This window comes from Schistocerca serialis, chromosome 3 (genome assembly GCF_023864345.2).
Source record: "Schistocerca serialis cubense isolate TAMUIC-IGC-003099 chromosome 3, iqSchSeri2.2, whole genome shotgun sequence".
NCBI classification, from domain to species: domain Eukaryota; kingdom Metazoa; phylum Arthropoda; class Insecta; order Orthoptera; family Acrididae; genus Schistocerca; species Schistocerca serialis.
Window position 1 is genome coordinate 729,396,622 of NC_064640.1, and position 12,026 is coordinate 729,408,647.

Below are 12,026 nucleotides of genomic sequence, written 5' to 3' on the forward strand. Positions count from 1 at the left end.
TGCAACCTTATCTTCCTCCTTCATTCTAGGATCCACCATTTTACACAGCTCCAGGACGTCTTGAATGGAGGATGCTGTAGTTTCTTCTGGACGCTGTGACCTGCACTTTAATTTATCTTCAGCCTTCCACTTCTGTCATTGTGTGTTGCCGAAATAATTGCGCAGTTCCACCTGGAATACTTCCCAGCTTGTGAACTACTACTCGTTGTTCTCATGCCATTGCTTGGCAGTGCCCTCCAAGTAGAAAAATATGTTAGCCAAACACACGGTGTCATCCCATTTGTTAAATATGACTATATGCTCATAAACCTTCAGCCACTTGTTTGGATCTTGGCCATCATCACCAGAGAACCTGGAAGGATGTCTCGTGGTGGCACACAGTTGCTGTCATCATAACGTCTTCTTCTTCTGTCTCCGATACATTGCGGTCTGTTGTATATGGCTCGAACTCACGTTTCTCGCCACATAAACGGTGGCTCTGTCGTGACATGATGGGAGCCACTGTGTTGTCAATAATGTGCACTATCACAAGTTCCAATACCCAGAGTCTCCACCAGAATAATGTCATGTAGAACAAGGTGTAATTAGATGAATGACGAACACTAACTTCACTTAACGAAGGTATATTCAGCACTTGCACATACAAGAGTGCGGAGCAAACTGCCTTCGGCCAGAACACACAGAGTATATACACAGCTACAGAACATTCCAGTACAACGATACTTGACATTTGAAGATACTTCTAGAACATACTCGAACCGAATATAGAAATTAAAATTGTACAGTGCAGGTGAGTTTTGCAAGCTACAGAGAATGTTATTGAAATAAGTGTAACAACTAGGTTGGATACTACAGCCATAGGAATTTGAGAAAGAATGAATATTCAGGTAAAACAAAACAAATTACTGTAATGCAATTGTGGATAGCACACGAGCAGGGCTCAGGCAACAACAGCTGGTCAGACAGTTGGTGCCAGTCTGTGTCAAGCTGAGCATAGAAACTGATAGCTCACATTCCATTTCATTCTCTTTGTCAGCAACTACTTTTAAAAAAGTAGTGTCTGCAACATCGTGTAGCCTAAAAGAAAATTTTTAGTTTTATTATAGATGTGGAATATGCTACAAATTGGTTGTATGAAAGGTAAATGAAGAAGCACAGTATTTTGAGCCGTCACCTTCACTGGGGTTACTGCTTAAAACACCCAAAACAACATGTGAAAGACAAGACCAGTGTGGGCATGTGTTTTCACCTGACTTACACACCAATGGATTGTTTCTCATTGTCTATGCCAGAGAATAAAAATAAAAAACAACAGATTAATCAATACAGTGGGCCAATAATAGTCAAGGAAGATAACACAAGTTGAGAGTGAACAGTGTATGGGGTAAAGTGGATTATGACAAAAATTGAGATTATTTACTCATTTTTCATGGTAACTAATTCACATGTACCTTGTGAAAAAGCCAACAATAAGTAACTACTGGTCAAAACATCTGCACTGCATAATCCCTTTCCTGCAATGATGATAAGCTATGTTAGTTCAAAGCAATTTTGGTGAACTTGCAGCTCAATAACAATGACAAATTATTTCTCATAATCATTTTAAAATTTGCTCATTTTTTGTCATTTGAATTCTTATGTCATCCTCTTCATTTACTCCCTATGGATATTTGACAGTTAATGAAAGTATGTGTGGTTTAAAATGACATACTGATTTTTCAATGTAAATGACTAGCACACAACAGAGAAGTACAGCATAAAAAATGCTTAGTGCTTGTGATCTTTTGACTGGGTATGTACTTACAATGGAGGCATCCACAGGGAAAAGGGCAGAGTAGCCAGCTGTATGGCACTTTTTAATACATTATTATAGTAGTACCATGACAGACACTAAGTAACATAAATGTACTGCTATTATATTTCACCTGCTGTATTTGATTATCTATGTGCATATAAGATAAAAGCAGTAGGCACTTGCATGACTAACAGGAAAGATCTTCCACAATTTACAGTTGTCAAGCTCAGACTCTAAAAAGGACCATTTCTGAGAGAAGGGAGTATCTCCTCTGCCTGGAATGAAAGGACACAAGTGATGTTCTGATATTCTCAAAATGCCACCTTGCTTCAACAACAGAAGTAAATGTGTGCTCACAAGGATACTTAGTGACATAAAGAAGCAGACAATGGTTTCAACATAAAATTCACACAGTGGATCCAATCACATCTAATGATTGTTTTCTATCCTTTAAAGAGCAATCAATCCAAATGGTGGAAGAATTCTCCTTTCAGTTATTTGTTGGGTATCATTCAGAGCATATAAGAGGACAAGAAAACAGGCACTAAGTCACTGGCAGACTTTTGCCAAGAAAATACCACATAGCAGGAACAAACTGCATCTGACACTTCTGTAAAATATGTGTCAGCATCATTAAGAGCCAGGCGGAGCAGTGTATCGAAAAGAAATATTTTGTTCTGTGTATGTACAAACGTTTTGTTCTGTGTATGTACAAATGTTTCAAAACATTTCACATTGAGAAAAATTTAATGCAGTTGGTACAAGTTTTCTTTCTGAATAAAGTCTTAATAGTAAAATGAGTCTTAAGTCTGCTATCTATAAAATATTACAATAATATCCCCAGGAGTAACGAGACCATTTCTGAACGTTTCACCTGACACTTTGTACAAAAATATAGCATTCACTACTACAGAACTATGATTTTTGAAAAATTTGCTTACAATCAGCTGCCCAGCTACCTTTGTCCAGGGTGCTTGAGAAGTTAATAATATCACTTTTGAGGTAGTTCAACATTCGGTGTCAAAATGCTGGACTTTCGTCCCTCTTACCACCAGCCTCCTCCAGAGCAGGTGTGCTCCAAGCAAAATATTAATGTGAATCTCTGCAGTCCCTGCTTCTGCTAAGATAGTAATTTGGAAAGTGCAATAATGCCTTGGTGAAATGTCAGTATGTAGTCTGAGCACCTGGATGTGATTGAGAAGGGTCACATCATGAGCCTGCACAAAGCTGGTTAGTCCCTTAGGTGTTGGAGTAGGAAATGAGATAAGGCGCCCCCCCTCCCCCCCATTCATAGTGAGTGAATGATAGTGTGTGTGTGTGTGTGTGTGTGTGTGTGTGTGTGTGTGTGAGCCACAACACCAAGAGATGACAGGACAGGGGATTGTGCTACGTATTACACTGTTCACACTACTCTCCACACTGACTCTTCCAAACTATCAACCATCTCAGAATACACTGGAATGGTGCTGTTACATAATCATGCACAGATACACATTGGCAACATGATGTATTCACCAATAAATTATACACCTAGGCAACATTGACTAGCAAATCCTTATAATATAGTACCCATGTTAACACCAAACAACACCATTTATTGTCGTTCCTCACATCACTTTTAAGAGCTGGTTTTATAACATGGTGTGCAACTGCCTACAGTGCGTGTACCCATACTATTTTTAATACCTCAGCTAGACACCAAAATGGGCACAGAAGAGGTTGGAAGGGCACCAAGAACTCCAGCGCGCAACAAAATCACTGGTGCTCACAGAGTGGTGTATTAAAGAGCCACATACTAAGCAGCACTGCCAGTACTGTGCTTCAACTTCTACTTGGTATTGCTTGGCAATGTTTAAGGTTAGCTTGACAATGAACTTCAACAATGGATGTGGTCAGCTTGGTTCTACCCTTAACATCAATGAACAAGAATTTTGGTTTACCAACAAATTCCTGTTTTCAATTAGCATTATTCTGCAACCAGTCAAGGGCTGTTCTTGTATAATTACAAAATAAAGTGTGGACCACCACAGAGGCAAATGTATTTATTTCAAGTTCCCATGCCACAACTGGGAATGCTACAACTAATCAAGAGACTGTCCAAGAACTTTAATTACCGCTCTATGCCTTGCAGCACCAGTTATCTTTCCCCATAAGAGTATTAGGGGTATGGACAAATCATTTGATATCTTGGAAATATGTAAGACTATTCAAACAATTCATGATAGATTAACACAGTATGCCTTGAGACCCAACAAGCTATTTGCAAAGTAGGAGTTAATAAAATGGTTCAAATGGCTCTGAGCACTATGGGACTTAACATCAGAGGTCATCAGTCCCCCAGACTTGGAACTACTTAAACCTAACGAACCAAAGGACATCACACACATCCATGCCTGAAGCAGGATTTGAACCTGCGACCGTTGCAGCAGCGCGGTTCCACACTGAAGCGCCTAGAACTGCTCGGCCACAGCGGCCGGCGTTAGGAGTTAATACATCTACTTAAAACAAGACCAATTCACTGCACCAAAAACAACAGACTATTCTCTCCCCCTCCACCACCAACCCCGGAAGAGTTTAAATTCTGGAAAAAGTAAGTGTGAGACATACTTAAAATTAAGTATTATAATCTTACCTTCTGCTCCACACGCTGAGGCAAGCAATCCACCTTCATTTTTTATTTCGTCAAACTTCGAAAAAAGGACTGCAATCCTAAAAAAAAACATACACGTAGTAGTGTTAATAGATAAACAACAATTCTGCAGGTATTTTTTAACTACATCAAAAAAACTCAAATTGATGTGATTCACAATAATAATACATTCATTGACTACAACACAATTTGAACCTTTTCCGAAATATAATTTATTATCCTGGACTTCACACGTACAGAATATTCAATGTCTAATCAGCTGTATTTAGGAATTGAAAACAATGTACACATAGTCAACAGAATAAAAACTTACTTAGTATCTTTGGCACTGCAGCGACGTTGGATATCTTGTCGAAATTTTTCCCCTACATGTCGATATATTTCAGTCAATGCATTAAAAGCTGCATCTCTCACAGATGGAAGTGGATCATGCAGAAGTTTCAAAATGCTTGGAACATGTTTTGACAAGCCAAGGTTTGAAGGTCCATGCCTTGGAAACAAGAAGCAACAATCACCCAGAAGAATCATATATTGTACAACATATTTATTTCACACAACTGTAAATAACCTCTACTTCAACATAAATTCTTCAAAAATGGAAATTAGTTACACTTTGCAGTTAAGATGGCTAACTGTAATTTGGATATTGGAAATTAAAAAATTACATACATGGATGTGATTTTCTATTAACATTCAGCATCTGAAAACAATCAAATTCAGTTTACATCAGTTGTTGCCAGCACCTATAATTAGTTGCTTCACTCACAGCTTGGTATCATCCGTGAAATTTGTTAACTGATTTCATCTACCTGTAGGTTTCACACATTTCTGTCCAGTTTATGAACAAGTTTAAATTTTGAGAAATCACTTGCTAGATTGCAAATTGCATCAACATTTTGATCTTCTTAATCTACATAATTTCTATTCTGAAGAAAATAACAATTGCAGTCACCACAAATGAAGCAAGTCCCAATCGACCATAGATATCAAGTTTTTAGTATCCATTGGCATGGATAGTGAACAGTTTGCCTCTACGATTTTGCAGTGCCAGTGTTATTTCGATGATGATGCACTGCAACGACGACAGCCGTTACTAAACACATCAGATGAATTCATAATTGTGAATAATGACCACCATCAGCTGTAGAATGGAATTATGACAATGAAAATTTGTGCAGGACTGGGACTCGAACCCGGATTTCCCGCTTATCATGAGTGGTCATCTTACAATTTGGCTATCCATACATTACTCACAGCCAGACTCAAGCTTCCACATGTCATCAACCATGCGCCTACGATCTGCACTGGCACATCCAGGTTGAGTCTGGTTGTGAGTCATGTATGGATAGCCAAATGGTAAGGCGACTGCTCGCAATAAGTGGGAAATCTGGGTTCGAGTCCTGGTCCTGCACAAATTATCATTGTTATCATTCCATTCTACATACGATTGTGGTCAATATTCACAACTGCGAATTCATCTGATAAGTTTTGCTCTAGTTTTAGTTCCAACAGCAAGTCTAACCTGTTACACCAAATGTGGTGTCTTCTTTCCTTCCATATTATATCCTACACATTAGAAATGTCAGTGTCAATTAATCCAGTTGACACTACAGCCCACAACCATGACAAATGGTCATTAAATCAAACATTCACTTCATAGGGAAATTGCTGATTACGATTTTATACACCAGACAGATGAATTCCTTCACATGATACAGCTATTACGCAAAGTGATTATTTCAGTCTTGTATTGGCATAATAATACATTTTTGGTCCCAATAAATCAAATTATTGCAATAAGATTCTGCTACAAGTTATAAATGAATCACTGCAATGGACTGATTGATGTGAAACTCATATTTGGTAGTAAAGTTTCAAATAACTGTAACTTAATGGAAAGAAACTTTGCACTGATGCAATTTTTCCAAAAAAAATCTGCGCATTAGACTAAAGAAACTGCTTCAATTTTTTTTCTGACAATTGCTTAATAGCTGAAACTTTCCCTAGACAAATAGTTTAGTCTTCACAAAGGAAGTAGCTACTCAGGTGCACATGGAGGTTTTTTAGGCTAGGCAGAAGGTCGAGGTTCTCTGATTAACACTCACGAGACGACTCGGATAGCTAAATCAGACTGTGTTCAGAGTGAAGACAGTTCCACTATCAAAATTTTATTAGTGAATTCTCAAAGCATTTGTAACAAAGCTTCCAAATTTACTACCCTCCAGGAAACTACTCACGCTCAAATTATTCTCGGCACTGAGAGATGACTGAAACCCCAAGTATGAATCTCTGAGATAGTTAGTGATTCATGGAACGTATATCAAAAAGATAGATTAGATGCTACAGGAGGGGGTGTGTTCATTGCAATTGACTAAAACATTGTTTCAGCGTGGCATTGAAGTTCTGTGGTCGTATATAACAAGGCTAGGTGAAATCAAGTTAATTTTTGGATGATTTTGCAGGCCATCCAATTCCACTGTGATGGTTTTAGAGTCAATGGCAGAAAGTCTATGACCAGTAGTGAGGAAATACATACAAGTAATACTAGCTGGAGGCGACTTTAACCTACCAAGTATAGAGTAGGATGTCTATGGATTGATTACAGGGGGTACAGACAGACAGGCCTGTGAAGTTCTTTTGAACATGTTTTCTGAAAACATATCTTGAGCAGCTTTTTCAAGAGCCCACATGCAATGGAAATATTTTTGGATCTTGTAGCTACAAACAGGCCTATCCTAATTGACAGTACAGAAGCAGGGAATAGTGAAAACGTCATTATGGAGACTTGGGTTACTAAAGTTAATAGCTCCATAAAGAAGACTACAACAGTATCTTTGCTAGAAAGAGCAGATAGACAGTTGTTAGCATCCTACTTAGACAATGAATTGACATAATTTTGTTCCAGTACGATGGACGTAGAGAAATTATGGGCGAAGTTTAAACGGATCGAAAAGCATACTCTGAAGAAGTATGTGCTGAGTAAGTGGACGAAAAAGACTGACCACAGTTTAACAATGAAATTCAAAAAATGCTGAGGAAGCAAATGCTGTTGCACTCTCGGTTCACAATAAAATGCACAAATGACAAGAGGCAAAAGTTGAAAGAAATTCATGCGCCTATAAAAAGATTTATGCGTGAAGCTTACAGCAACTACACCATCACACCTTAGCAATAGATCCTGCGAGAACTCAAGAAAATTCTGGCCCAATGTAAAATTGCTAAGTGGGTCTAAGGCTTCTATCGAGTCACTCGTTGGCCAGTTTGGTGTGATGGTAGATGATAGTAAAAGTAAAGCCAAATTTTGAATTTCTCATTTAAGAATTTGTTCACATAGGAGAATCGTACAAACATACCATTGTTTGACGAACATACAGAGTCCCATATGGAGGACAAAGAAACCAGCATCACTCGTGTATAGAAACACATGAGAATTGAAAGCAAATAAGTCGCTAGGGCTTGGGATCCCAATTTTGGTGTTACAAAGAGTACCCTAAAGCAATGGCCCCTTACCTAGCTTCCATTTCTCGTGAATCTCTCACCCAGCGCTAAGTCCCAAGCGACTGATAAGAAGTGCAAGTGACTTCTGTGTACAAGAAGGGTAAAAGAACAGACCTGCAAAATTACGGATCATTATCCCCAACTTTGGTTTGCTGCAGACTCCCTGAACATATTCTCAGTTTGAATATAGGGAAAAGTTTCTGTCCACACTTCAGCACGGTTTTAAAAAGCATCGCTCATACGAAATTCAGCTTGCCCTTTTCTCACATGAGATCCAGTGAACCATGGATGAAGGGCAACAGGCAGACCTCATATTCCTAGATTTCTGGAAAGCATTTGACACGGTGCCACAATGCCGACACTTACCAACAGTACAAGCATATGGAATACGTTCCCAAGTATGTGAGTGGATCAACGACTTCTTGAGTAACAGAACCCAGTATGTTATCCTCATTTGGTGAGTGTTCGTCAGAGATGGGTATTGTCAGAAGTGCCCCGGAAAGTGTTATTTTCTATATACATAAATGATCATATGGACAGGGTAAGCAGCAGTTTGTGGCTGTTTGCTGACAATGCTGTGGTGTATGGGAAGGTGGTGTCATTGAGAGACAATAGCAGGATACAAGATGACTTACACAAAATTTGTAGCTGGTGTGATGAATGGTAGGTAGCTCTAAATGTAGAAAAAGTATGAAAAACAAACCCATAACGTTCAAATACAGTATTAGTAGCGTGCTGCTCGACACAGTCATGTACATTAAATATCTATGTGTAACGTTGCAAAGCAGTATGAAATGGAGTGAACATGTAAGGACTGCATTAGGGAAGGCAAATGGTCGACTTCGGTTTGTCGGGAGAATTTTACGATAGTGTGGTTCACCTGTAAAGAAGACAGCATACACGGCACTAGTGTGACCCATTCTTTAGTACTATTTTGAGTGTTTGGGGTCCAGGGCAGGTCAGATTAAAGGAAGTCATCAAAGCAACTCAGAGGTGGGTTGCTAGATTTGTTACCAGGATGTTAGAACAACAAGCATGTGTTAACAGAGATCCTTCAGGAACTGAAACAGAAATCCTTGGAGGAAGTAGACATTCTTTTCAAGTAACGCTATAGAAAAAATTTAGAAAACTGGCATTTGAAGCTGACAGGAGAGCAATTCTATTGCCACAAATGTATATTTCACCTAAAGACCATGAAGATAAGATTAGAATGATTGGGGCTCATATGAAGGCATACAAACAGTCATTTTGCTCTCGCTCTATTTGCGAATGAAGCAGAAAAAGAAAATAACTAGAAGTGGTACAGGGTACCCTCTGTGATGCACCTTATGGTGGTTTGCAGAGTATATATGTAGGTGTAGATGATATAGATACAGAACTCTTCCCATTAAGGGAATGCGGTAATTACGGAACATCTAATGCCTGATGTATGTATAGATAACTTAAAGAGTCAAACTGTAATATACTTGAAAACCATTTGAAGCCTGCAATCAGATCGAAATGTCACAGTTTGTAGCGTATTTGTGTACTGTTGTTACAGCAACACAGGGACATTCACATTTTAATGAACAATGCAAGCAACTAGTGGTCTCGTTTCAAATATCTACTACATTCTGTACATTAACCTGATCAAGCTTCAAGTAGCAAGTGTAGGTGTGATACCTCAAAGGAAGAAATAGGTGTCACACATTTGATGATGATGTGTAAGAGCTAGTACATATGAGATTATGGAATGCCTGAAGCTTCCTTTTCCCACATCATGCGGACAACCAACACAACGAAAAAAAAACTGGCACATTTGCACTGATTTCAATGCATACTATCTCAAAAGGCATGCATGTTCCACAAATAATAAAAATGATTACATTAATTTCTACATTGCCTCCGCAGCCGAATGATTAAGGCTGCCGCCTTCAGTGCTTAAGGGCCTGTGTTCAATTCCCGGCACCACCTGAGATTTCAATTCTCTCTCTCTCTCTCTCTCTCTCTCTCTCTCTCTCTCTCTCTCTTTCCCCTCCAGGGGCAGAGACATCTGGAATGGGGTCCACTCATGAGGATGAGGATGAGGATGAGGATGAGGAGGAGGAGGAGGAGGAGGAGGAGGAGGAGAAGATGAGTGTTTAACGTCCCGTCAACAATGAGGTCATTAGACATGGAGCACAAGCTCGGATTAGGGAAGGATGGGGAAGGAGAGCGGCTGTGCCATTTTCAAGGAATCATCCCAGCATTTTCCTCAACCAATTTAGGAAAATCACACTGCCCGGACACAGATTTGTACTGTCATCCTCACGAATTCAAATCCAGTGTTCAGTGTGCTAACCACTGCGCTACCCTACTCAGTGGGTCCACTCAGCAGCATAAAGACAAATGAGGAGCTGCTTGGATAAAGTATCAGCATCATCAGGATTCAGCTACTGGCAATAACAGCTGGAAGAATTGGCAACAGTGTGGTCACATGTCCAGCAATTATACATTGTTCCTCCTCCTAACATGGAGCAGCAGTCAGAACAGACTCTAGGACTAATCTCTTTGTGGCGTTCACATTTATTAATCACTAACTCTGATTCTTATGAAGCAAGTCGTGTACAGCTGCTTACAACTCAATAGTCCAGCATGCATCTTCATGTTTTCCTTGCACATTTACTGACACGCAAGATTTTTGGTAAGCAGCCATAGGAACTCATTTCTTACAATAATACTTCCGAATGCCTTTCAGCCATCTTCAGCATAAGCCAACAAGTCAGCTCACTCAGAAGTTGGCCAGAAGATTTAAAGGCAAAATATCAGTGAAAGAAATGTAATTACTGTAGCAGCAGGGTCAAAATCTAATGCATCTTTGGAGCATAATTTTCTGCCAAGGCAGAATTTTCCTGCTCTGTTGGGAAAAGCTCCCTGGCTAGAATTATTTTCATTATTTGGATCTCAATGAGATAACCTTGGGTAACTGAACTATGTTGTCATATTTTAACCACATCTGCCAAATGTACAAGGGTTGTTCAATAAGTAATGCCCCACATTTTCTTTCTTTTCTCAGAACATATTAATTGTTAAGAGTCAGAATTTGGTGACAATATACATCAACATGCCTTGTCCATGTCCTATTTCTCTACGTTGTCTCCATCACGTTCTATGGCCGTACGCCAACTTTGGGGAAGAGCATGTATCCCCTGATGGTAAAAGCTCTTGTCATATAAGCATAGCCATGTTTTCACTGCACGACTTCTTCAAAGTACGATCCCTGTAAAGAATATTTAAGCAGCCCAAAGAGATGGTAGTCCGAGGATGCCATGTCCGGACTGTAGTGTGGATGAGGCAATGAGGTCCAACCCAATTTGGCGATGTGTTCCCAGGTTCTCAGACTTGTGTGTGGCTGTGCATTATTGTGTTGGAGCAAGATTTCGGCTGGATTCTTGTCGAATCGAACATGTCAGAAACTGTTCTTGACTTTATTCAGAGTCTTCACATATGCCTCTGAATTCATGGTTGACCCTCTTGGCATCACATCCACAAGAATGACGCCATCACAATCCCAGAAGACTGTCGCCATGACTTTTCCGGTAGAGGCTGTTGTCTTGAATTTCTTCTTTTGTGGTGATTGAGGATGATGCCACTCCATGGGCTGTCTTTCTGCTTCTGACACAAAGTGGTGCATCCAGCTTTCGTCCCCTGTAATGATCCGTGGCAGAAAGGCTTCTCCATTGGTCTCAAAACGCTCCAACAATTCAAATAAAATGACCGTTCTTTGAATTTTGTGGCCCACTGTTAGCATTCATGGAACCCATTGTGAGCACCTCTTTGAATATCCAAGTCTCAATCATTGCAGACGCACTTCCAATCTTGACCGACAAATGTAGAGCCAACTGTCGAGTTGTGATGCACCTGTCAGCACGAATGATGACATACAGACATGCTAAATCATCTGCATGATTCAGCATGTCTGGAGCAGTGGCTGTTACAGGACGCCCAGAGCGTGGCTTATCGTGGAGCTCTGTTTCTGCATTTCCTAACGCTGTAACTTTCTTTACCCATTGTCTAACTGTACTCCTTTCAACTACACCACCACCATACACTGCACACATACGT

General features: G+C 39.8%; 1 protein-coding gene across 1 annotated transcript in view; it reads right to left on the reverse strand.

Moving 5' to 3' along the window:
* The window catches only part of LOC126471163 (uncharacterized), a 253,999-nt gene that overhangs the window by 221,250 nt on the left and 20,723 nt on the right, over positions 1-12,026 (reverse strand). The window contains 13 exon segments of the mRNA XM_050099266.1: positions 1,013-1,077; positions 1,123-1,283; positions 1,712-1,842; positions 2,011-2,122; positions 2,208-2,282; positions 2,374-2,496; positions 2,626-2,754; positions 2,845-2,979; positions 3,365-3,448; positions 3,592-3,669; positions 3,910-3,998; positions 4,359-4,504; positions 4,759-4,935. Of these exon segments, the coding sequence (XP_049955223.1) occupies positions 1,013-1,077; positions 1,123-1,283; positions 1,712-1,842; positions 2,011-2,122; positions 2,208-2,282; positions 2,374-2,496; positions 2,626-2,754; positions 2,845-2,979; positions 3,365-3,448; positions 3,592-3,669; positions 3,910-3,998; positions 4,359-4,504; positions 4,759-4,935 (1,505 nt within the window).